General features: G+C 37.7%; 1 protein-coding gene and 1 long non-coding RNA gene across 5 annotated transcripts in view; one reads left to right on the plus strand and one right to left on the minus strand.

Moving 5' to 3' along the window:
- Nucleotides 1–27,920, plus strand: part of LOC311622019 — a 1,104,806-nt gene that overhangs the window by 332,442 nt on the left and 744,444 nt on the right. The gene's annotated exons all lie outside the window — the stretch shown is intronic.
- The window catches only part of KIAA0825, a 318,764-nt gene that overhangs the window by 140,585 nt on the left and 150,259 nt on the right, over nt 1–27,920 (minus strand). For all 4 annotated transcript variants that reach the window (XM_084882634.1, XM_084882633.1, XM_084882631.1 and 1 more), the window contains exons 16-19: nt 25,813–26,221; nt 21,119–21,278; nt 16,491–16,649; nt 14,188–14,282 (exon numbers count right to left, since the gene is read on the minus strand). In XM_084882634.1, the coding sequence (XP_084738760.1) occupies nt 14,188–14,282; nt 16,491–16,649; nt 21,119–21,278; nt 25,813–26,221 (823 nt within the window). The remainder of the gene's footprint in view (nt 1–14,187; nt 14,283–16,490; nt 16,650–21,118; nt 21,279–25,812; nt 26,222–27,920) is intronic.

Raw genomic sequence — 27,920 nt, forward strand, 5'->3', positions numbered from 1 at the left:
CGATCTATGAGCCAGGAGGTCCTGGTTCGATTCCTGGTCAGACAGAGCACACGCCCGGGTTGTGGGCTCAATCCCCAGCGTGGGCTGTGCAGGAGGCAGACGTTCAATGATTCTCTCGCATCATTGTTTCTATTTCTCTCTCCCTCTCTTTTCCTCTCTGAAATCAATACAAATATATTTTTAAAAGTATTGTATTACTTTTTCTCCTATCAATCTGCCTGTTGTCCATATCTTTCATATATCCAGTTTTCTAATCTAGGGGGGTAGAGGGAAAGATTTTCCTCCCCTGCACTGTTCTATTTAAAGAGATGATATAAGAGGCTAGTCAGTAGAGGACTAAAAATTCACAGAAAGAATAAAAAATTAACACAGTTCAGAAGCAAGGCCACCATGACTGGCAACAAGTGAATCAGGTCCTAATGAGGGAGGGTCTACTCCTACTTCCTAAACAAACTTTGTTCCCATAACCTAACCTATAGTGTCAATGCACCTCATGAGAGAGAATGACCAATCTGCTTGAAGTGGTATTTTTCACAATAAGTTGGTAAAATAAAACTCTGATTTTGCAAAAGTTTGTTGTGAGCTTGGTTATTGTGAGTCAACATTCCTATATGAAACCAAATTGCCAGACTTTCAAAGCTGAAGACTGGATCACAGACTAGAGTGGAAATGCCAGCAAAATCATGTCCAACCCACAAGATCAGCTGGTCCTTTAGCAATGAGGCATACATACGGTGAAAAAACACTTGCAAATACAATTGTTTTAGATAAAATATTTCCTTATGTAAACTTAAAAAAAAAGGGGGGAGCTTTAAAAAAAAAATAACAAAACCTTTCCAGTTTTGCAGGGTTTTTCATATGTAAAAATAATAATCCATATAAATGTTATAATGATTGAATTAAGACAAAAGTCAATGCTCTTTGAGGGCAGGGCCCCGTCTCAGCCAGCCCTAGATGCAATCTCATGCTAAATCCTGTACCAAAAGACAGCTAGTCACACCATCTGCTGCCTCCAGGGAGCTAAGCTGCACACTTCAAAGCATGGCAACATTCCACTATAGCATAATGAAGAAAATGAAAAACATATTAGCAAACTGAACACTTTGGGGAAATTTCATTTTCAAATTGTGTGCTGTTTTGCTTTTAAAGAAGTAAAATTATTAAATAAAATGTGTGAGAGGACGCAAATATTCTTCCTCGTAGCAAAATTACGAATGTTTCCACTTTGTGAAAAATAACATTATTTCCAACGAAGGCACTGAAATCACACATATAATCCACATTCTCGGAGCTGTTAGGAACAAACGTCTATAGCTGAAATGTATGCACTTTTGCTGAAATAAAAATTCAGTCCTAAAATTCTTAAGATTATTTGAAAAAATGGGAAAAAATGAACAAGTTTTAAGATATCAGTCCACACGTTATCTTCTCCAGAGACTGTGGGGGCCTATAAGTTTAGTTTGGGGCCATCTCAGACCAGCCAGTTCAGAGCAACAAACATGAACTCATTGACCTGGAGGTGCTGTTACCACTTGTGGCTATTCCCACCTCTGTAGGTGACAACACTCAAGAGAGAAAGTGAAGAACAGACTGTGCAGCTCCAGAACAAGCTGCAAGTACACTGAGAGATGAAGAGCAGGACAAATCAGGTGCACCTCTCACTCCTGACCGAGACTGGTATTAAACTAGCATTTCTTGTCTGAAGAGCCATCAATCATGCACCAAGAGTGCTTTCATAAAGGTACATCCCATCCAGAGCCGTAGAAGGCAAATAGAATTTTAGCGGCAGACTAGAAGGCCATTTGGTCTATGAATTTCACAGCCCTGCAATTGCTTACACATGCCTGAAAACCTTCAGGCTCAGAGGAGGCCAAGGATTCAAAAGGAAGAATCTGTAGCTCTTTCAATATTTTCCACTTACAGGCCTACACAGGACAGTGGTTCCCTTCTCCTCCCACCACCCCTCACTCAGTTCAGCATCCAACTTTGTCCTATGCACACTAATATCCATTCACTGGGTCTCTATGCTACAAATAGAACCGATTTCACAGTGAAAAATGCAACAAAGAGATCATTACTCTAGCCAAAATAACCTGGATACAACATACTATCTCTCTCACGTTGTGTCAAACCCTCTGTCTAGACTACCTCTCACCTTGGCTACCTGGCTGAGTCATGTTCAACCAACACACAGCTCAAGTATCCCCATATCCTGGGTATGTTCCCTGACTGTCCCTGCATTGAGGAGTTAGCTCTCCCTCCTCTGTGATCTTCCACTGTACTTCTATGGTAACTAGCATGACCCTATAGGATAGCTATCATAACCACTGATTTTTTAATCTGTCTCCTCTACCAGATTTTGTATTCTTGACAGCAGGGGCTGTGTCTGGCTCATTTCTTTATCTGCTGTGCCTAGGGAATGTTTGAGGGATGGATGAATGAACAGTCACAGAGCCTCCTATTTACTCCAAGTCTTGGAGGCATCCTTATAAGCTACACTCTATTTTGTGGGTTACATAATACTTTACTTTCATCTGCTAGCAAGTGTGTTCTCTATATAATAAAATTACAAGAGTCTGGACTGTCCTTTACACAAAGATTTCTTTTTCCAGGCAGTCCTAACTATCTTTCTTTACAGATCTGATTTGCTGAAACGGATAAGTAGATGTTTATGACTCGCTTTGGGCTAGATGAACACATACAGCACAGACATGATCCTGAGGAAAAGAGACATGATCCTGAGGAAAAGAACCTTCTGGGCAAATGAGACAGGTAAACAACAAAATCGTAATCAGGTTACTGACTCCGTTCTGAAGACAGACCAATTCTTCTATCCTAGGGCTCTATTAATTGACTAATTCATTAACCTGGAATATCAATTGCTTGACAATAAAAGATTCTCCAGCTTCCAGGTCAATGGCTAAATCCTGTATCTCTTTGTAACTTTAGACAATTTTTTATTTTATAGAAAACTTGAATATTCAATTTTCTGTTATTTTTTTTAAATCACAACACTTATCCTGATAATTTTTTTATTTAAAAATTCTATTCAGAATGATGTCTTCATGCTCAAAGGATATTTGAAGGTTTAAATGAGAAAAGAAAAAATCAGCTTTGTGACCTCAGGTGGGTAGAATCGTAAGGTACATGGTGAAGCAGAGCAGGAGATTAGTAACTTTTACTTTACACAATGTTCATATTGTTTAAATTCTGATGAGCACTAGATGTAATTTAAAATAGTTTAATAAAGTTTTTAGTAAATGAATTAACAAAGCCTCTTTGTCTTAGTGATCCTTTCCATACTTCAGAAAGGTCTAAAAGCAAATGAAAATCCTTCTAAAACAGTAAATTTAGACTGGGAGGCAAACAGCATGAACCTGTAGAGCCCTATGCTTTCATCACTGGGTTTTGTGGATTAAGTGTCAAGCAAAAAGAGCCTGAGATGGTTGCTCTCCTTGTGCTGAGAGTCTGTCTGAGGAGACAACCAAAAAACATTAATGAACATCACAAGAGAACACATGCTGAACATTAATCTGTGTAACCGTCTATAAATGCCCTGAGAACCTGGAAAATGTGGGCTTTTTGAGAGCTAAAGGACTGGAGAGGACCTTGATGGTGAACCTGACCAGTCTTGAAGGCCAACTTGGGGGATGACAGTCTGAGGGATGATCAAGTTTCATCATGAATGCTGGCACCATCTACTCAGATCCCATGTCTAGATCCTAATTTCTGAGTAACTCAAAATCCAGAACTGAAAACAGACTTTTTATGTTTATTGATTAAATGTCAAGTATTGACCCTTCTGACCACACCTTCCCTGCCTTGGGCTCAGGAATAGCAGGCATTTCTAAATTCAACTTCAGGCTTAAATCCATTCATCACACACAGCCAACAAGCGATAAAGAGTGCCCTAGATGTCTTTTATTTTTTTTTTAATCTCATATCTGCTTTTTCTCCTTTGTCCTCCCTTTCCCACTTTTCAATTATCAGGATGCTTGAGCTGTGTCTTCCTATTTTGTCTATGGCCTCATGATTATCATTATAGCTATTCTAAAAGAGAGGACTAAATAACAGGCAAAAGCTTCTGTATAATATTATTCTCTATATTCCAGACCTTGTGCTGAATATTTGCTGGGAGTTAACCTTTTGGCCTGTCTACTCACAAAAATAAAGGTGCTGCTATGACCTCTTATACAGCTAAGAAAGATGAGTCTTAGGTAAACTGTAGAGAAAGATTTTAAAGCATGGGTTATTATGGTCCAGAATGGGCAAAGGGACCTGTGATAAAGGAGGCATTTGGTGAATGGGAGAAGAAGAAGGAGGCCTTGGAATTGGAGGGGAGTTTGGATTTAGCGCTGCAGGCAATGGAACCACATTGCAGTTTTGAAGCAGAAGAGTGGCGCGCGCACGCGCGCGCGTGTGCACACACACACACACACACACACACACACACACACAGAAGATATTTACAAATCTCTATATCACTCTTTTATTCCTTGGACTATTTGGTAATTTGTAAAACAAGTTTGCCTGTGTCTTTTTATGTTCCACCTTTATTCTATCAGCATCAGGAAGTAATCTACACATTCATGGAGTGTGATTTGAAAAAACAAAACAAAGAAAAATCTGGAAGTAATAGAGGAAAGGCTAGCTAAATTGTGCTGCATTAATTTGGCATAATGCTGTCACTGAGAATAAAAATTATGCCTTCCCACAGATGAATGGCAAGCTAGTTTTCTGAGAAATGAAGAGCTCACAATTGTAGGTATTGATACCCCCTCATCGTGACTGTGCAAAAGGTGGTGTGTGCTGTGTATATTTGAAGAGAAGGAGGAGAAATGAAGAGCTGGAAAGGGATGGTAGGATTCAATTGTATAATAAACATACCATTTCTGTGTTTTAAAATGTTAGTGTTAATTTCTATTTGTTTGCATAACAATGGAACATTTAAAAACTAAAAACCCCTTACTCCAGCAGAGATAAATGATTAAAAGTTAAGGATGAGCAGGATGTCTAGGCATCAGTGGATGAGGACACTGGATTTTGAGAGTGGACATTAGGAGATAAAAATTAATTGCTGGGAGAAATGTTAAGACGGTGTTTGGTGTCTAACCGTATATAAATGACCAAAAATGGAAACTCTGCAAAGTAATTCAAGGTTTCTAGGTTGAAGCTAGAAAAAGGTTAGTGCCATACATTTGAAATCTCACAACTCTAAAAAGGAGGCAGTTTCTAATTACGATAATTATGGTGTTAGGGCTTATAAATTGAGTTATGACATTAAAATATTATTACAGTGAAAAATCAAGTGTATGGAGTCTTATTAAACAATTAGAACTAGAGCTATGGATGACTTGGCATAGATTTAGAGGTTCATATTGATGAGCCTAATCCATTCTGAAGACATGCATTATCTTGCTAACATAGCATTTTTAAAGATAGAAGTTGGATTTTTTTTTTTTTACCTAAGTATGTACTCACTTTTTACCCTATTGTATTATACTTTGTGGTTACATATTTACTTGTACAGCCCCTAGCAGCATTTGATTTTGATCCCTGGAATAATCCCTTAAAGCTGCTGAAGTGAGTGAATTGGCTGCAGCAAAAGAGGTGGGAAGGATATAGAGAGTGTGAGAATGGAGTACCAAGGCAAAGGAAACCTCTGCAATATTTGAGGAAACAATAAATCAGAACATCTGTCTTTAATAGGAGTTCCAGAAACTATATAAATGTAACTGGGAATGGGGGCAGAGAGAATAATCAATATTATAAGGGGGGGAAAATCTCCAAATCTGAAGAAAATCACAATATTAAAGAGCTCTACTCAGTACCAAGAGAAACCAAAGACACACACATACATAACCTCATTTCAGAATAACCTGGAGAAAAGAAGTTATTTTTAAAAAGCATCCAGAGAGATGACATGGGGAAAAAAGAATCAGCCCAGCATCAGATTCCTCACAGGCAGCGTAAAACACAGGAAGATACTGTTCTTTATAAAGTTAGACTACAAAGGGTTAGCACAGGGGATCTTTTAGAGTGAGTTTGATTATGAGGATTGTTAAACAACATCATTCATTTGTCATAATTCAGAACTATATATCAAGAAGAGTGAATTTGACTTTATATAAACTGAATAAAATGTTTAAAAACCCAACTTGATTAAAGTAAGGGTTATAATGTTTCACATAAAGGTGACCAATAGAAGAAGTGAAATTAAAATTTTGCTAGCATAGCTAAAAGGAGAGGGGAGAGTAGGAGTAGCGTAAATTAAAGTCTTACTGGTATTTTTCATTGCAATGAATCAATAATATTAAGTTGATAACTTTTTTAATCCTCACCTGGGGACATGCTTATTGATTTTAGAGAAAGGGGAGGAAAAGGGAGAGAAAGAAACATTCATGTGAGAAACATCAATTGGTTGCCTTCCTGCATGAGGTATCGAACTCACAACCTTGGTATGTGTCCTGACCAGGAATAGGACCCACATCCTTTCTGTGTAAGGAATGACAATCCAACCAACTGAGCCACACTGGCTATGGATAGGTTGATACATTTTTAAAAATTAGTGGTACAGCATATCCCTTATATTTTCCAACCAAAATAAATAAAAACAGAAATGGTTCAAATGATTACACTTAGAGTGGGATTTATGTGACTTGGGAGCTGAAGAGGGGAACTTTTATATTTTATATTTTATATCTTATCTTTCTGTACCAATTGAAATAATACATGTGTATTATTATAAAATAAATTTCAAAATTATATTCATACAGATAATCTGAATACAAAAATATCTTGATTTTAAAAATTTCCCCTCAGATTTCACATTATCATCAGATTTAGAATTTTATCCTCAATGTACATAAAGGTGAGTCTCATTTACAGTATAAGAAAATACTATAGGTATTCAGAATAATTTTGTATACAGGACACTGGAAGTACTGTGATAAATAACAAAAATGTTATAAATATTAATATATAAAGTGAACAATATTATTAGTTACTCAGATTTGTTATAATATTTAATTATATTTAATAGACATTTTAACTTCTTTTATAATTTTGTCATAGTAAAAATATCTTCAAAGAGATAATGTCCTCTCTTTATGTTGATATGGGCACATAAACAAATTGAGATATATCATGATGACTTATAAACATGAAAGCAATCAATGGCTTTTTCATCTTCAGTCAAACTGAATCAATGGACCTATGACAGCTACTCTTGGTGGAGCCCCTGCTAAAACTTTTGTAGAAAGACATCACAGATGCTTTGGGGTCTGAATAAGATTTGACAGGAGGAAAAATTAAAGAATAGTTATTGAAAAAGGAATGTACTCCATATGAGCAAATTTTTAATAGCTTTTGATCCATTGCAAGAACCTCAATGTGCCAGTACATGAATGCATAATTAGGCAGAAGAAAATTCATTACAAAGTGAATTTTGGTTTAATTTGACAAGCCAATAATTCTCCGGTGGCTGCTATTGAGAAAATTAATATACCTTCCTTTCATCAAAATGTTGCCAATTTTGCATTTCTGTCAATAGCATTTAAAATATTTATTTAGGTTGTGTGATTTCTACCTCACTGAAGTAATAGAGACCTTTATTTAAATCACACTCCTGTTAACTTATATAATACATAAAGTCTCTCCATATCTAAGAATCACTCTGCATCCCCACCAGGGTAGCCATGGAAATGCAACATGCACATCTGCTGCAGAGAGCATGGTGACTAATGGCCCCCGCTGTTATTCCTCTGTTTTTCCCATGACATTAATGCTCAGGCCATGCTCCCCCAAGATGATCACTGTGTGTTTGAGTATGTTGGAGGTACTAGTGACAGCCTAGTCCTGCAGGATATGAGACTCCTCCAGTGTGTAACTTTAGCTCAAGGCATCCCATTGGCCTTGTCAAAACTTTTTTTAGAACTACCCTGCTATCTGAAACTCTTCCTACCCAATCCCCCACCCCCTTTCACAGTAAGGATCTGTAACTTGTTCTGAAGGGTGTTGTTGTTTTTGTTTGTTTGTTCATTCGTTTGTTCATTTTTGGCCTATTATCCCTTCCTACTCTTTATTATTTATCTCCTCCCAAAACAAACAAATAAATAAACCTCTCTATCTTTGCACTGGCTTGGAGAATGTGAAACAACTCATGCACTTTGAAGAAATGGTAAGCATGGCACTCTTTCTACCTAAAGAATAACTGGGCCACTGTCTTCAAAGAGAAAGAATCATACCTAACCCTTGTGCAAATTAGGGGTAGATTTAGCTGAGCTGCTAAGCTTCCTTCGGAACATCTTTTATAACTGAGCCTCTAGCCATAGTCTCTAACCCAGCCTTCCCTCTTTTTAGTTATGCTGACTCTCTACCCCAGCTGTTACTAATATCCTAAAGAAGCTCTCTATTCTTCTCATTCCTATGTACAAAGGCTTTGGTGTTTCCTTCAAATCTAGTAAAGTCCAAATTTCTTAGCCCTCAGGCCCTCCACAATCTAAAAAGTCAATTTACCTCTCAAATTTCAACTAGAAGAAAGCTCTCTTTCTTCAAACTTAGATACAAACAACAAAAGACTGGAGATGACAGAAACAAAACTGAGGTTTGGGAAGGAAAGCTGGGAGATTTATACGGGGTGAGGCAAAAGTAGGCTAACAGTTGTTCATATGGAAAATAATACCATAGTTAATAAATAATAATACAAAAATAAACTCTGTTTCTCATACAACTGTAGACCTACTTTTGCCCCACCCTGCCTTAGATGACTTTACTGTCCTGATAAAGTAGTGGTGGGAAGCCAGTTCCTGAGGAAGATACAGGGAGTTAGAGAGGAGACAGATATTGTGACAACCAAAGTAAACATTAAAAATGAATTAGGATTTTGTGAAGCAGCACTCAAGGACCCTTTGAGCTATATGACATTCTCTAGCAGATTGTTACTTTATACTAAATAAATGCCTTTCACAAAGTAAATGCTCCAAAATACTTGTTGAGTGAATACAGTAAGCGAAGCTCCGGAGAAGCAGGAGAGAGATGTGGTTAAGAGAATGGATGCGAACCCGAAGCTGAGCAGCAGCTCCTAGAACTCCGCCTCACCAGGAAAAGGATGGTAACATGGCACTCATTTTATAAGGGTACAGTTAAACACGTGCATGTAATTCATTAAATCAAACCAGCCGTGGCAAGTGCTCTCTCTGTTTGCTGTCCTCATGATCAGTATTTTTATAGTGAATATACAGCTAATAAAAAAGGGTACAAATTTCCAATTCTAAGATGAAGAGGTACAGCATGGTAATTATAGCTAATAAGACTGTATGAAATAGAGACATTACTCAACTTATGATGGGATTACATTCTGTTAAACCCATTGCAAATGGAAAACCTACTAAATATCATAGCTTAACCTAGGCCACCTAAAATGTACTCAGAACACTTATATTAGCCTATAAAATCATATAGATTGGGAAAAATCATCAATGAATACACTATGAGTATCGGTTGTTTACCCTCATGATCATATACCTGATGGGAGCTACAGCTCACTGCTGCTTTAAGCATCGTGAGGGAATATTATAGCATATATCGCCAGCCCAGGAAAAGATCAAAATTCAAAATCTGAAGTATAATTTCTACTGAATGCATATCAATTTTGCACCACCTCATAAAGTTGAAAAAAGTCTCAGTTAAATCATTGTGTGTTGGGGATCATCTATATTTCAAAATTGCTAAGAGACTAGATCTTAAATGTTCTCAACACAAAAAATAAATGGCAATTATGTGATGTATGGTGGTAGCAAGATGGTGGTAATTGTTTTGCAATATATGTACAATATGTCAAATCAACACAATCTTTAATGGACATGTCAATTATATCTAACTAAAGCAGGGGTTGGGAGAGCCTTGACTAGAAATATGATGAGGTAGATAAAGAGAAAGAGACTTCATTTTAAGTTCCAGATGTCATTTGACTTCATTTTGAGTTCCAGATGTCAGGAGACTTCATTTTGAGTTCCAGATGTCATTTGAGATCAGTGACCTTGGGCATGCCATTTAATGTTTTGCAGCCTGTGGTACCTGTCTCTCTTACCTAGCTGAACTGAGGGTCAAAGGGGATTTGAGTGAAAGTACTTTATGCACCATAAAGGACGACACAGACAAGTTTTCAAACAGAAGCCAATACACATGCGTGAGTTTGTCTGGTTCATGTACTAGCACCCTCACCTGCGGGAATCCCGAGGATCAGAGAGTTAAGTGTACACATCTGAAATAAGCCTTGGATGATCTCTGTGCAGAACACATGCTGCGCTAAGACTTCAGGACAGGAGGGGAAGCCTGCTCCTGCTTGAGAAGATGGTGATGTGAAGAGGGAGAGTCACTCATCTGAGGCCTTTTGGTGGAAGGGGAAAAGGATTTTCTAAGGAGCGAAAGCGTGAATGCCATGGCATATGTAATGGTCTCGAGGTGTGTATTCATAAAGTCAGCTTCCCCTTTTTCTGAAACCCACCTCTGTATAACTGGCAGCCTCTGCTACATCAAGAATTCACTGCTGTGAGCAACACAGTGCTTATGGCAGCACTGCCTGAGAATGGTCATTGGAGAGCGCTGTGCGGGCAGTCACAGGCCAGAGGCAGCCCTTTTACTCTCTACACACCACAGGGCGCACACACTACAACCTGAGAGAGCATAAAGGTACCTTAACAATTATTACTATTAAAAGCAAACAACTCTACAGATTGCCTCTTTTAAAACATGCTTTCTAACCTGTTTCCTCTCTGACGTATGATTATTGTCCCCTGGAAAGGCCCCAAAGTGATGGCCAGGAATCTGCCACCACCACCCCTTCTGCTGTGCCTGCCATCATGTTTAATTATGTTTGCTCAACTTGAAGACAAACTCATATGCAGTATATTTGGATGGTTAAAAAGCATAGCATTCCATTGTATTCACAGATTATTTTCAACACCACAATTCTTGGGAATTAGTCTGGAATAAATAAGGCAAAAGAAAAGGGACAACATGAATTTGTTCTGGTGACCAAGAAAACAACATGGAAATGGCAATCTGGAGATTTGCCCAAGTGAAGGAAGATAGAGGTTCCTCTTGGTGCAGGCTCCTGCAAATGCAATCACTGTTGCATTCACAAGGCTGATTTGAAAGAGGGAGAGAAAGCAAGCAAGAAACTAATATTATGAAACTGAGAAAAGTTCCTTTGTAATTTCAAAAGATCAATGCACATTCTTATGTAGCATTAAATGTAAAGGTGTGGTGCTGAGGTGTATGTTGATTTTCTGAACCTCTAAGAAGCCTTTTTTTTTTTTAACAATGGCAAACTTTCTAAGTTGAAAAACATATATCATTAATATATATCTTTTTTTCCTGAGGTCTCAGCAACTGCATATTTCCTCAAATGTCTTAAAAATAAAAGTCACAAATTTACAAAGGCTTGCTTGAAAACTTTTGTCAGTTAACTCTACCTTAAAATGTTCAACTTGCATTTTTAGTTTCATTTAACAAATACTAACCCTATATTAAGCAAATGCCAAAAGGAGTGAAGAACAGACTGTGGCTGAAGAGGTCATGGCTTGAATTGGATCAATTAATTAAAAATAAAGACAAGTGTTTTGTGCTTTAAATCTGAGCCAAACTTTACATAATAATAAGAATAGGCATTTTAACCATGCAGACTTTAATTAACCTGATTTTCACCCAAATCTGGGAAATGAAGAGAATGAATATGCATGCAGATGATGTTTTACTTGAGATTATTCCAGGATATACAACTGGTGCCTATATAATTATTGAACAAACATCACATTTAGAGAAGGCCAACTCTGAGCTCACCTGTCAGGAGCTGACTTGTTCTCTGCATTCTTATTCTTCATTCGTTTGCTAATTAATTTAACAAATATTACTCACAGCCTATTATATGCCTAAAAGATGTTATAGGTACTAAAGACACACAATAGGATAGGCTCTGTGCTATTCTTATGCAGTTTTTATTCTCCCCTGGGGGTTAGGATGAAGGGAAGGCTTCTCTGAGGAGGTAACGTGCCCCACATGGACAAGCCCTGGCACTGGCCATGGGAAGAGCTGAGGGAACTGCAAGGATAAAGATGGCAAAAATGGGAAAGAGTTTAGAGAATCCATTAAACAGGAAGAAGGCAATGAACTTCAGACTCATGGACTGGAGGGGAACGTTTTGAGATGAGGCCTGATAGTGAGCAGAGGATGTAAGATGGCACATATAACTCTCATTTTAAAATACAAATTTCTGCAGTTTTACTTTCAAATAACTATTTTCAGATAACCATGTTGTCAAAAACTCAATATTTTTTTTAAATTATTTTTAGATAAGTTCAACAAGGGAGTCTCTTAGAGAAAACACTAGAAACAATTTTCTTACCATTTCTGTATTAATCGGTCTTATAAATAATGTTCTGAAAATAGATAGGAAAGTGCTAAAGAGATTAAAGACTCTCAGGTATCTTTCATCCTTCCAAAGTAGATCAAATTATGTTCATGGTAGCTGTGGTGTGTAGTAGTTTGGAGCAGAATACTTTGCATGCCATTCTTTAAAAATCTAAGACTCTTATTAAGAGGAGATTCTAGCCGTTTCTCTTAAAAATCTATGATCCTTTTCCAAGAGAACTGTTTTTGACCTGTTATTTCTGGCTAAATTTTTGGGAGTTCTTTTCTTCCACTCACTCCTGCCATCTAATATTTCAGAGAAAAGTGGATTGGAAGCCTCAATTCATTGCTGAAGAAACTTAGTAAACTATAATGCAGTTAACATACATAAACCCCAAACCCTCCAAATAGCAGGAAACAAAGGACTTACCTTTCCTGGTTTGTTTCCAGAAAGTCACTCAACATTGAATGAACATCATGTAACCACTGGTTCAACATAAGGCCTGGCTTCTCTTCCACCATCCCAGCCTCCAACCTCTCTAAGCCACTTTGGGACAGGACAGGAACCCCTCTGGGGGCTAGTGGATGAACAGGGTGCATTCTGGACCCTGCCAGGGTGTAAGCTCGATGGGAGAAGGCTCTGCCCTTGATGGGGACTGTTCTGGATTGTTCAGCTTTGTCCAAGATGTTCAGCTTTGTGAACTTCTTTCAGGGGTAAAATATTAGGAATAACACTGTGATCACACAACTAAGCTTTAGCTGTTATTGACAATAAAATTGCCTTTAGAAAACAACAATAGTAACAATCATCTGGGAAATACTGGTCTCTCTCTCATTTTCTCTCTCAAGATATTTTCTCTTGGGCACCCAGATTTCTGAAGGATTATTTGACAATTGTACTATGTCACTGTCATTACTGTCTTTCAGAAAAAAGTCACTTAACATATATATTTTTTAAATATAGAAATACATTCTATGTCACAAAGATCTAACTATAAACAAATAGATCACACTAGAACAATAAAAGGTGTCTCACACATATCTATCTTACGTGAAAATGTAATACTTTTTTTGAAAATGTGATACTTAATAGAGAAATCCAATTTTTTAAACATATACCTTATACTTTTCACTGAAAACTTTAAAAGTATTTTTAAAAACTATATTAATGGACCCAAAATATAAAGAAAAATGTTTATACTTTTATGCAAAATAAATTACATAATTAGATTTCTAGTCTGAAAACACTTTATTTCATTGGGTAGTTATGGGGTGTGTGTGTGTGTGTGTATGTATGCCCATGTGTTTGTAAGTAATATATAACTAAGAGAGCCAAATAGCAAGACAGGGCCAAAATAACTGGCTGAACAGCAAGAATTCAATCATGACAGTTTTACTTATATGTTTCCCCTGGTTAGAGTAGTTGATTTGGCTTGGCATTTTGTATGCATTCATTTAAGTTGTTGTAAACAAAGGCATAGCATTATAACGATATGCAAGTCAATAACTTTTGGTGTTTACAATACTGGACTTTATATACACAGTCAAAATATTTAAAATTCAAACTAAAATCACCTAATTTATTTTTAGAAAGTAAGTACTGCCTTTTACAAATGTTTACTATATAGAAACAACATTTAGAAAGTATGTTTCATATAATTTAAGATATATATACCTATAGACACCTATATAAAAAGATAACATGTATAATGTGTGTGTGTGTGTGTGTGTGTGTATCTTCACCCCCAACCAGATCCCTCAAATCTTCAATCTTACCTGTTTCTGAGCAGTACTCTGAAGGTCATCTTATCCAGTCCCAGATAATTTGGCAGCAAGTTTGACCAATTCCAGTTCCATTTTGTGATCGCTGACTGTTGATAAATGAGAAGATGCTATTGTTAGTTATTAATCAGAGTTAATATGATCAGTAAATTAAAGCTCCAGCTGTGATAGACTAACTAAGGAGGAGGGGGGTCCAGAACAAGGACTTAGGCAGATAACATCAATCATGTCCACAGAAGAAGGTTTTTATTCCAATAAGACAGAAATTAATTTATAAATCCATTTGGAGATGTAGTCATTATTTATAAAAACATAAATCAATTTCTTGAATCATTTTCCTTCCAAGTGCTAATGGCTTTTGCCCAACAAGTTTCTCTGAGAGGGTGACTCTTTGCAAAGCAAAGGAACAAAAAAATTGGTAACTTTTTCACACATCAATTTATAAACTTTTTAAGTACTCAGAAGTTTGATTAAGAAAACAAACTTGGGGCCCTGGCTGGATAGCTCTGTCGGCTAAAGCACTGTCCTAATACATCAAGGTTCCGAACAGGTTAAATCCCTGGTTAGGGCAAGAATCAACCAATGAGTACATAAATAAGTGGAACAATAGATTGATGTTTCTCTCTCTCTCTCTCTCTCTCTCTCTCTCTCTCTCTCTCTCTCTCTCCTCCCTCCCCCTCCTCCTCCTTCCCCTCCCCCTTCCCCTCCCCCTCCCCTTCCTCCTCCTCCTCCTCCTCCTCCTCCTCCTCCTCCTCCTCCTCCTCCTCCTCCTCCTCCTCCTCCTTCTTCTTCTTCTTCTTCTTCTTCTTCTTCTTCTTCTTCTTCTTCTTCTCTCTCTCTCTCTCTCTCTCTCTCTCTCTCTCTCTCTCTCTCTCTCTCTCTCATCGATGGATTTAAAAAAAAGAAACAAATTGGAAGTGCTATGATAAATTATAAGTCAAAGCTTAGTATTAATGCTATCTTTTTTTTATTAAAAAATGCTTTAAAGGGGAAAATATTAGGACCTATAAATGTAAATAAAATAAGTGATTCTTTTTTTTTCTAATTTAACAGGTAATTTCACAACAGAACAGGAGAAAAATTACTGTGAAAGATAATCTTATGTTTCAGAATTGAATAAAACATGCCATTTATTTAAATGAAGTGAGGATAATTTAACAGCCACAATAATTATTTATGGCTTAGAGAATTCTAATGTACAATACAGGAAAGCAGCCAATAAGCTCAAACTTATACCATATATTAGGCTTTAGTTTATACTCCTTTAACTAGATAATTTTGATGATAAGAGTCCAGGCTGATGTTTAAAATCCAACAAGAACTCTGCCCTGTCACCTGCTGATTAATGGAGCACTCCAGTCCTGTCATAGAGCAGCGGAATTCTGCCCCGGGTTGTCAGCATTTGAAGGTCTTATTCTACTACAGTATTGATGAGTGTAGACTAGGGCTGTAACAGGCATGGTAAAAATATTATCTGCATCCCGAATTAGGCCATTGTTTTAATTCTTATTTTCGTCAGAGCTCTAGGTCAAGCAATCCTTCTCTTCTGCCCTGTTAGTTCAAACAGTCTGTCAAGAAACTTCTCAGAAAAGCCACCAAAAGAATGAATAAAGCAAAAGCAACTTCAGATTTCAAATATGTTGGCATAAAGGTGATGCTTTTCATATAACTACTGCGACGTTCAGCTTAAACAATGGCATAATCCGACATTAACAAATGTGTGGTGTTTATCACATTGACTTTCTTCCAAACATCCCAACTTTAGGATCATTAGCAAATTCATTTTAAATTCAGGATTGTGTGTGGGGTTATATATAAAAAGAAGCTAATTTACAAAATGCTGCTTAAAATAGCTCAATGCTCTAGTTAGAATTAATTGGAAACTATGTTATGGTTTCCCTGGTAAATTAGATAAATTGATAAAGATTCCAAGGTGTTATGTGAGTGTAAGTATTACCAGTGTAGGGGTTGGGGGAAGCAAAGGAGAGAAGACTGTTATAAAACGCCTCGTTTTTCGGTCTTTTTGTAGACACAGCCAAACAGATGTTCCCTCTGCCCGGGGTGAACCGACCTGGTCAAAAGCTAAATTTTACAGACCAAACATATGAATCAGTTTGACAAATAGAAAGACGTTAAAACAACTTTTCAATGTCGATTTTTGCAGACCATTCAAATAAATATAAGGTCTTTTGCTTCAGAGAGAAAAGGCTCATGAATAAATATTCAAACACAAGCCATTTTCTTTTCTTATTAGTGTAAAGAAATCACACATTTAAATTAAATTTACCATTACATACCTGATCTAGCATGTTTTCAGTAAACGCCTTGCACACATGGAAAGGGTTAAAGGCAGAAGGCTGATCTTCCACACTCCTCAAGGTTGTTTTTAAAGGTCGGGCGGGTAATGGCTTTTCCTCTGAACCATTCATAGAAAACAGCTGTTCTTTTAAATACTCCTTCAAGGGGGGAAAAAATTACAAGTCGTTGTGGTGGGAAGCATATATTCTCTTTCAAAATAAACCGATCAATATCCAAATCTACTCTTTCAGCACATTTGCCAGATTACAGTGTATTACTTGCCTCAGGACAGAATACATTTTCAGAAGAAACACAGCAGAGTACTAATCAGTTTTGCAATAAACCCATCAAAAACAGGTTCACCTGATATATAGAATAGATTAGAAAACCCTTTAGCAAATTCTCACATAAGGAATGTATGCTTGATAAATCAGAGTCTTTTTAATAGGCATTGTCTTGTCATTGGTTCATGTGTTAACATCTCTGGTTACCAAAACTTAACTCAGGTGCATGATTATTCACAGGACAAGATTGCTTATTTATTTATTAAGTGTCGTTGCTATCTACTCTACGCTCAGTGAAGTGCTAAGTACTCTGATATTTCATGACAAGCAGCCTCATTCTACGTAGAACTGATTATAATGCATGCACCTAAACTCAATTCCCATGCTGTGGCCTGAAAAATACCAAGGCACAAAAGAAAATCAAAATATGTAATTCTAATCCCCTCACTGCCAGTACTAGCCTGAGCAAAAATAGTCAATCTACCAAAGGCATGGATATATGGTACAGACTGACAGTCTCAGGGGGGAGGTGAGTGAAGCAGACCGAATGCAAAAAGGTGAAGAGAAAAGCCAAAGAACATTTACTCAAGCCCATGGACACAGACAACAGTATAGGTGAGGGCTAAAGGGAGGGGAGGGCAGGGTCTGCTAAAGGTGGGCAAAGTGGGGAGAGGGGAGACATCTATAATAGGGTCAACAATAAAAAGTCAATCTAAAGCATCATTCCACATTTTCCATCCATAAATAAATAAGATGGGAATCCTGTTTTATAGGACTCTTTGGAAAACAAATAAAAATGAAAGTTTCCGATAAACTATCAAATGTTTGCTATTAATAAGCAAGTCATGCAATAAATAACTGTTGTCCTAATTTTTAGGATGTCACAATATAATTTTTTTCTCCAAGTTCAGGATTAAGACCAGGTTCAGAATTTCAGAGTTGGAAAGGACTTCAGAAGTTACCTAGAACAGTGTTTCCCAACCTTCTCTCATGATGAGAATCACCTGGTGGAGTTGTTAAAACACAGATTCCTGAATCCCAACTAAGAAGTGCTAAATTAGAATTTTTGGGAACATATAGGTAAAATTGCATACCTAACTTAGTGCTCTGTATATAACATCTGTGTTAGAGCACTAGTTAAGTATACAATTTTACCTATATGTTCCCAAAAATTCTAATTTAGCACTTCTTAGTTGGGATTCAGGAATCTGTGTTTTAACAACTCCACCAGGTGATTCTCATCATGAGAGAAGGTTGGGAAACACTGACCTAGAAAACCCTTGTTATGCTAAGTCACGTGCACAGGTGAGCCTAATGAGCCTCATCAGGGAGCTAGTTAGAACAGAACCTCAGAGCCGGGACCGGTTTGGCTCAATGGATAGAGTGTCGGCTTGGGGACTGAAGGGTCCAGGGTTCGATTCCGGTCAAGGGCATGTACCTTGGTTGCGGGCATATCCCCAGTAGGGGGTGTGCAAGAGGCAGCTGATCGATGACTCTCTCTCATCGATGTTTCTGGCTCTCTATCTCTCTCCCTCACTCTCTGTACAAAATCAATAAAATATATTTAAAAAAAAAAAAAAAAAAAGAACAGTACCTCAGATCCCACCAAATCAGAATCTGACTGTTACGATTTCCCAGGAGACTGGCAGGCACAGGAAAGTTAGAGAAACTCTAGCTCCCGACACATTCAGTGGTTAGCTCTGAAACGTCATGGACAAACCAAGGTCACTCAGGGAAGCCGCATCTCTGGTCTCAGGCCACTGTGCTTTTCTTCTGTTTCTCTCTAACTTCACGCATAGAGTACACCCATTGTATTCTTTGTGAAACACTGTATTCACAGTGCAACTCCTCAAATCAACATCACAATGCAAATTCATTTACAACATAAGGATACCTCACAGTATAAATGCGGCCCATCAGTATTATAGTAGTCACTTAATCATGCTTGTGTTGTGATCTGGGTTTAATGCCTGCATTGTTTTAGTGGTAACAAGGAAAACATTCTCACTACTTTTTGATTCCTCCTCACCTCACATATTCACCTTACCTTCCAGCTGCACCAAGTCTCACTGAGCGCTGTAAACCCCCAAGTGCTTAGCTCTACCCGCCTCCCACCCCATCTGATAGATCTTGCCATAATGGTAAGTATATTCAGTTGTAATGAAAGAAACATCACAACTTTGAACTTAATCAAAATGTGTTGGTACCTTGGGAAAGAGTCTTAATACATTAGACCTCAAGGCTTACCTGTTCAGAACAACTGCCCTGGGTGTTGCAGGGAAACAGCCTTTAATTTCCTGAATATCCAACTCAATTTTTGCTGATTTTACTTACTGGTGATTACTAATTTTCCTTGAATTACAGGCCTTTTAAAAAAGAGGACTAGCCTCTCAGTTTAGCCATCTATACTGGCCATTGCTGACCTCAGAATTATGGTAGCACCATTTTACCAGGGATCTGAGTGAATCCTACAGCAATACCTGTTCCTCAGTAAATCAGCAGTTTGGGTGGAAGGTGGGCATGCCAATAACTGGAGGTCTTTCAGTTAGCCAAGGTCAGGAGTTAAAGAGTTCCCAAGTTCCCCAACTAAAAACCCACAACTAGCTGTGAACAATTATTAGCATGAGTGAATAGGTTATATTTCTTGGTAACAATTTCATACTGAGCTTTAAGTCCACTGGGGACAGGACCATGCTTTCATAGCTACAAATTCCGCAGTTCCTTCTCAGGTGACTATTGAATACACAATTACATCACCTGTTTATTAACTGGTTGATAAGCTGTTGAAAAGCCAGGAAACAAGATTTACTTGAAGTAACTTTCAGATAGGTAATAATGGGAAGAATATTTAAATGACTCGGTTATAAAATGCTGTGTTAGAATGTAATTCATTCATAGGAGACAGAGGGAAGTTATGTGGACAGGAACAGGACCCTGATGTGGGAGGTGGGGGAGGGAGGAGGATGTAGAACAGGAATCCAACTAGGCGGAGTTACTAAGGCAACCCAGGTGAGCAGGGGAGGAAAGAAGCATATAGGAGACAAACTTTAAAATGTATGGATGTTGCTAAGACAGGCAGCTTGCAGATAACCAGTCATAAGACAATGAGGGATATAAACCAATCCCAAGGAGGTTGCTATGGCAGAATTTTTTGAAAAGACCAATCAGGAGCTAGCAAGGCTGTACCCACCCCCTAGGTTAAAAAGCACTTGATTCCACCCCTTTAGCCCCCATAGGAGACAGGCTCCCCTGTGCCCGTGTGGTTTGTGGCCATGTAGGACTCTACACTTGGACTAATAGACTTGAACACACGGCTGTAATGTGGAAAGCTGCTCTGGACACTGGGCTGTTCCTGGGACTCCAGATGCACCTTTTCCGGGACTGGCTTCTTTCCATATACTTCAGTTCCACTAACAGTTTTGGTCCTCTGACTTCATTCTTCGATTTCATGAGACAATGAACTCGAACTCAAACAACCCCACATTTTTGTTTCAATTCCTTAGAAACTTAGGGTCTTGAAGGCTTATCTCATTGAGAAAAACAGTGTATCCTCACATAATTCCTATTATACAATTTTTAATATCCCAAAAAATACATTCATCTGTTTGCAGATAAAAACATAATTCTATTCACATTAGATGTCATGTTCTAATTCATATATATATTCATATATATATATATATATATATATAGTCAAATAAAAAACCTGATTAGATGAGCACACTTATATCATTTAAGTAAATAACTGAGATGCTGCTTTTCGCATTTTCACTAAAACGGCCGGAAGCATGCAAGGTCAGAGGCTTAACCCTGCTGAGAGGTGGACAAGCATGACATTGGTTCTAACCAGTGTCTGTGCATTAATGCATTTTCTTGGGTTAAGTAGTTGCTCTTGAATATGGCTCAATATTCTTCAGAAGTTTTCTCTTTATGTAAGAGGTCTCCAACTTCACCGGCACAAGTATGACGCCTACAGGAGAAGAGCTAGAGAAAAATTCTCTGCAGAAAATTCTTCACAAATACGAGTTTAGCATCGGCTTAACAGTCACAAACACACAATTCCCAAACTACACCTCTAGTCTATAGGATTCAGAACTGAACTGAGTTTATGAGCCGTGTTATTGTTTAAACCGTATAAATAAAACCTACATTGTTTCGGTGAAGCTTCTGCTGTACAAATGCAGAACAGCCGGGGCTGAATATATTCTATTAATAATGCAATATTGAGTTTGGTATTGACTTTAAGAAGTATTATTGCCTCCTTGACTAACCCTTAGCTGCCAGCAGACGCTGCCTCAGGCCAGTACACACCTAATTGCTCGGTAAAAAGGCCGTTTCCCTACCTCATTGAGCCGCATGATGTGATAAATTTGCCTCAGGTACTCGCTGCCACCTGGTTTGTGGCAGATATCCAGGACCATCATGTTTATTTTCTGCTCAGTCAGTTCAAGAGCAATATCTCCTTCTTCTAAGGCTGTGCTTTTCTCTATTGTCGTAAAGGCACTAAATACAAAGACAGCATAGACATATCAGTGGTGAAGAGTTATAAAGATGGAAAGTAATCAGAGAGGTTGAGTGTGGAGAGTCAATGCAAGTCTCCTATCAAAGCCCCCATAAAGACCTTGCTCAAGTAGGTAAGCCTTCCCACACCGCTGCTTCTCATATACACACTGCCTTAGAACTAAGCACCTGAAAGCATTTTTAAAAATGGAATCGCTTCTTTTTAAAACATTTCTTTATTAAAAAAAAAACAACAACATTTCTTTATTGCATTTACACTCCTACCTATAAAACATTTTCCCATTACTGCAATTGTTGAGATTGCCATAATTACGGGATGAAAACAAAACATTTCTTTTTAAGAACATGTATGAAATCATTAGTATTTTCTCTTTGAGGATAAAAAAAAGTATCTTTGATGCCAGAAATAGCTTTGGTATTCTGTCTTTGGTCCATTCCTCTTTACACCTGTCTTAGAATACATTAGAGACTAATTAAAGTGTCAAAGGGAGAGCCCATTATGCTAAATATAGGTTGGGTGCTTCCTGGCCCTGTGCTTACTTATCACTGGGCATTTTAAATTGGCCTTTTGACACTTGTTGCCTTTTTAAAATATGTGCCTCCCTCTCCTGTTTCTTCTTGGTAACAGATATTTAGTATAAGTCACTACCCTGATTATTCTTCTAGGAAAAAGGATCTATTATCACTACCCCAGGAATGTTCAAGTTATATTTGGGAAATATTTCTGTTATATAAGGACTCATATACTTATTATTGATTTTAATCATTATTTACATAGTAACAATGGATGGCATAATTTTTTTTTAAGTTCCCAAACAAAAAAGTGCAAAATAAATCATGATATTCAACTTACATCATATATATTCCACACTAATTTTCTTCTTGCAATTTCTATTTGGATCATGTTAGGCTTTGCAATCTAAATATTCTAAAGAAAACGCATAGTTTTCCACTGTTTCCCAGACTAAACGAAATTTAATGTGGTGTAATCAGCTATATACTGCAGTTCATTACTGAGATTTTGCCATGATTATAAAATTAGTTCTGCTAAGAGTCAGTGCCGCTGACCTGAAGACTGAACCAAATGATACCCAGCTGCTGGACATTAACTTTTATATTGCTTCCACATGTAGCTGCAAAACATCCTTCTTTAAAAAACACACACACACCCCAAAAACTTTATGCTCATATCAGCCTTGCTAAAAAATAAAGCAAACCCTACTCTTAGAGATTTTCATTAGCTAGAGTAAGTCTTTAAACAAACAAACAAACAAACAAAACGACATTGTTTCAGTAAAAGAAGTTGGCCCATGTTTTGAAACTGCCTGTAGGATATAGGATAGGAGCGAAATTTCTCATCAGGTTTCGCACAGGCTGACATTGAAAAAGTTGAGGTCCTCTGACAAAGGAGTGCCTCAGTGTCAGCCCGGGAATTGTATCCTTTCCTGTCCATCACTGTGCAGGTGAAGCACATGATTGGATTCAGTCAATGCTGTGATTAATGAGTTCCTCTCTGGATTTGGGACTGCATATCAATCATGTCATTAGGGAGAATGTGCCCTGAAAGAGGCAGACCTTAGCCAAGGAATAACTGCATTAATCTTAATCTGTATATGCACCCAGCCAGCCAAGTCAGGGTCACCATGATGAAAAACAATAATCTTCAACTCGACAAATTACTTTGCAAAGACAGACATTTCTTTACTTTTGGGGCTGTGTGTTCTCCAGAATCTAAGTTGACTGTTTACAGCTTGCGTGTTACTACAAAGTGAAGGTTATTTTAATGAATAGTAATGCTTTCAGGCAGGATGCAAGACAAGCAGTGCTTACAGCTGCCGCCTTTCCACTGTGGTTATTTGCATCATTTCCATAAAATCAAAGTTAAATCTGGATGCGAGTGAAAGAAATCGAGCTAAACGATATTGTGTAGTTCCAAGAAAAGCTTCATGGAAAATTAAGATTTCATTGATCTTAACAGAAGAACTATTTCGTTTAAATGCTTCCATTCTCATACTTAAAAAATAATTATGGTAAAGCCAAGGCAACTTTCCACCTATACACAGACATCATTGTTTAAAATACATTTTCCTCCTGGTATAGATCTATGACACAAATGATCATTGATTTATGAGAACTAGGTAGAGCTGAAAGTGTACTTGTATACCAGATACTCAACTTCAAATCAAAGAACAAACATTTCTATAGCTCTCAAATCCTGTAAGAAATTACCTAAAGTCAATGAATAGGCCAGATTGAACCTTTAAAAAAAAATAAATGTAACTTTAAATAACTTTAAAGTAATAATAATAAAGAACTTCAAAATTTGCTTTTTCAAAATATTGATATTACTTGAGAAATTGAGAAAGACACAACATTGTGCTAATTACATGATTATGTAATATATATGCAGAATCTTTGAGGGCTGTAAGACATTTTTAAAAGTCAGCCACTAGTCATTTTGGTTGCATGTTGCAACAGATAGCTAAACAGCCAAATATTCGCTAGACAACTCCTTACATAGGAGGTACCACATGTGTTGGTGTTGTTTGTAAAATGCTTAAACTAAAATAGACTTTTAAGGAAACAATTTTACTTATGGATTCCTGTATGTGGCCCCAGGTGTATGACTGAGACATACTTTAAACTGATCTTATTGCTACAGGGCCTCCTAAATCAGCAATTTAACTTCGGAACTATAATCACTTCCACTATTTTTACTCTTCTTAGTCTCTTCCTTTCATAACCGCTGCAATAGAGAATGACATCAGGCCTTAATCTTTAAATCATTGGATTAAAGCCTATAAATCAGTATCAAATGCAAATGTAAAAATTAAGAAGATCATTGTCAATGTTATTAAGCTTTTGCCTGACTGCTATTGTTATTTTTACCCGCAGACCATCCTAGGACTAAATTTCTAGAAATCAATATGACAAAGCCAGGAAAATCATGATTATTGAGATTTCCCTATTTGGATTAATACTACTATAATGTTTTACAGATTAATATAAACCAGTAAAGAGTAATTTGTTATAAAAATAACCAGTGAGGTCAATGTATTTTAGTAGCTTATAAATAACAAATGCTTACTAGTTTTGTTTTGTTTCATTTTTTGTTTTAGAGCACATGTGTCAAACACAAGGCCCGCGGGCCAAATCCAGCCCGCCAGGCCTTGCAATGTGGCCCTCACCGCGCTGTCATCACTGCACTCCGCTGTCAGTTTATGACATTGTCAGTTTATGACTGTTCAGTAAACCATTCGGCCCGCGATTTAGGCTGGATTTTAGATTTTGGCCCCTTCTCTGATTGAGTTCGACACCCCTATTTCAGAGGGAGAGGAAGAGAGAGAAACATCAATAGGTTGCCTCCCATACAGCCTGAAAATTGAACCTGAACCTTTTGGTGTACAGGACAATGCTCCAACCAACTGAGCCATCCAGCCAGGGCCAAGTTTTAAGTTTGATGCTAAGAACTTTATGGATGTTATTTAACTTCTCAAAACAACTCTGTCAGGTTGGTATCATCCCTGAAAATGAGGCTTTGAGAAAGATTCCATAATTTGCACAAGATGGCCCACTTACTAGTACAAGGGATTTGTATTTGTCCATCAGATTCCAAAACCTAAGCTCTTTATCACTACCATGTACCAGGAAAATTAGCAGCTTGTGGTCGTTTCAGGAAGAAATTTATAATTGTATCTGCTGGCAGCATGAGTATATGTTAAAAGAATGGGGGACAGTGTGTGTGTGAGAGTGCTGTAAAAAAAAAGAAAAGAAAAGAAAAAGAAAAGGTGGGGCTGACTTAGTGATCTGCAGGCCATATGAGCTGTGATTCCTTTATCCATATCATGCAATTCTATACTGAAGAAGGGAGGACTCAAAGTACATATTTAAATTCAGCAGGGACCCTTAAAAATGTCAGCAATACCACAAATCATTTGGCTCTTGGTGACAAACCTATGAGAAGGCTGACATTTTCATACAGAAACAGCTGGGTGTGTTTATGGCTCCAGTGTGATATGCCCCAGTTGCCCTCTGGGATTCTTACATTACCAGATGAAAAATGTGTACCTTTTTGACAATCAGGTACACAGAAAGCAATAAAAAGCCTTTTATATCCATTAATTCCTTCTTAATTTAATCTCCATGCCAAATCCATTTACAAAATGCTCCAAGCTATCCACTAGATACCTGTTTGCACACTGAAAAGGAGTGAAACCAGATTCTCCTGGTTTAACTACCACCCTTTTAATCAGAAACCTTAAGATGGTGACTGAACAGGTATAATGTTCCAGTGTATCAATGGGTCTCAAATTTTAATAAGACAAGGAACGTCTTACAACCCAGTTTCCAATGGAATATTTATCTTTTTTTTATATTCATCAAATTCCCATGAAGTTACCTTTGCTGCCTGTCTGACAATATTTTGTTGTTGCTGTTTATTGATAATTTGTTATTGTGAACGTATTTGATGAAAAGCTAGTGGGGAAAAAAACAAAAACAAAAAACATTGCTTTACCATTTGGTGCTCAATTTCCTGGCTTTCAGCAATTGGCCTTTAATCCAGTTGGGTTTTTGCTGCTCAATGCTCTGTATGACCTTTTGGGTCATTTGATTAGGGCTACTTGTCTGCTCTCCCATGATGCCTTTCAAACACATACAGATTAAACTGAGTTTCTCTTTACTCCATCTGTCAAGGGAAGCACCTGTTAAAAGTTCCACAGTGTTTCCATCCTCAAATATCCGACATATAATTACAATCAAGTTCCAGACAAGCAGGCTAGCTTTCTTCAAGTCAACAAAGTTTTCTGACATTTTTCTCTCAGACAGAAAAAAGAAGTATTTAATTGGGGGAGGCAAACATGCAATCACCGTAGGTAACTTGCTGATTACAATAGATACTGCCTGAGCAGCAAGCCTTGTGAAGCCTGGGGAAGAAGAGAAAGAAAAGGCATGATTAATATTAGCGTTTGCGTTCCATCGCTGAGTTGTTTTGAGTGTTGTGTGGGGATGTCTAATCTTTGTGGAGAAAATTGCTGAGAAGAACAAGTGCTTGACATATTCCAGCAGAACTCTATTGGGGTCCCCTGCAGCACTGCCTAAAATTCCCCAAATGTCAAACTTAGTTTTCTCTCCTATAAATAAAGATGAGAAAATTCAGAATTATTAGTTATATTTTTTATCCATTAAGAATGTGGGGGCCCTGATGTCCTCAGCTAACTAATATAACCAATGCAGAGTTCTGCTGCTGGACTCTGTGCTCTTCACGCCCACAGGCCTTTGTCCTGCTCCCTCGGACTCCATGTCAGAATCATTTAATCTCTTGTCAAGACTGGCTCCACTTCCTTTAGTTCTTCGCCCAAATGTCACCGCCTCAGCATCCCATGTAAAGCAGACCCTTCACGCCCTTCCTATCCCAGCCCAAGTCCCTCCTTATCATTAGACACCAATTTCTTGCTTTTATGATAGCACTTAGTATCACTTAATTGTTGTTTCCTCTATTTGTTCATTATCTGTCACCCTTCACTAGAATTTCAGCTCCATGAAGCCACTGCTGCATCCCCAGCACTTACTAGTAGTACCTCATTTATACTAGTTGTTCAATAAATATTTGTTGAGTAAATGAGTCAACAAACTTTCATGGTTACCTCTATTACTCTGCTTCTTTGAGTCTCATGCTACCCATGTTTCCCTGAAAATAAGACATTCTCCGAAAATAAGACCTACTTACAGGTTTCCTTTTGAGTGAAATATAAGGCATCCCCCCGAAAATAAGGCCCCCCCTAGGCTAAACATGAGAGATTTGGTCCACTGATTCTGAAAGAAATGGAGTCACAAGAAATTCACCAGGAAATTCAGGAATTGGATTGTTATGATGATGTTCCAGAAGATGATGACATGATTGTCATTGAATAAATGAGTAACTTCTTGATACTGTAGGTTTCACAGTTTGTCTGGTTTGTGTTGACAACTACCGTACTACCATACCATATACAGACAATAAATTTCCTTTATTTTCATTTAACAATAAATGTGTACCATATTCTTCTTCTTGGAAAAATAAGACATCCCCTGAAAATAAGACCTAGCGCATCTTTGGGAGCAAAAATTACTATAAGACACTGTCATATTTTTGGGGAAACAGGGTAGTTACATGTTCTACTAACACTTCTTAAAGGTGGGTATTTGCTAAGAAGGCTCATAAACTGATGATTCTTCACACTATCCTTTACTTCGTGTTATTTCTCTGAAGATTTAACTGATGCTCTCTCTCTATATCAGAGCTTCTCCACTTGGGCACTATTGACATTTTGGGCTGGATAATGAGGAGCTGTCCTGACACTGTTGGATGTTTTAACAGGATCCCTGGCCTCTATCCACTAAATGCCAGCAGCACCCACCTCAGTTGGGATGACTAAGTATTGCCAAATGTCTCCTGGGGACAAAAGCTTCCTTGGCTGAGAATCATTTTCTAGATGATTCCAGAATCTTTAATCTTGACCTTTCTCCAAGGGTAGCAATCCTAAAACTTTAGCTCCTCGTTAGGTATCCAATTTCTCTGCCCTAGTCATCATTAACTCAGTATAACTAAAACCAAATTCATTGTTTTCCGCACAAAATGGCTTG

This window comes from Pipistrellus hanaki, assembly GCF_964339955.1.
Source record: "Pipistrellus hanaki genome assembly, chromosome: 4".
NCBI classification, from domain to species: domain Eukaryota; kingdom Metazoa; phylum Chordata; class Mammalia; order Chiroptera; family Vespertilionidae; genus Pipistrellus; species Pipistrellus hanaki.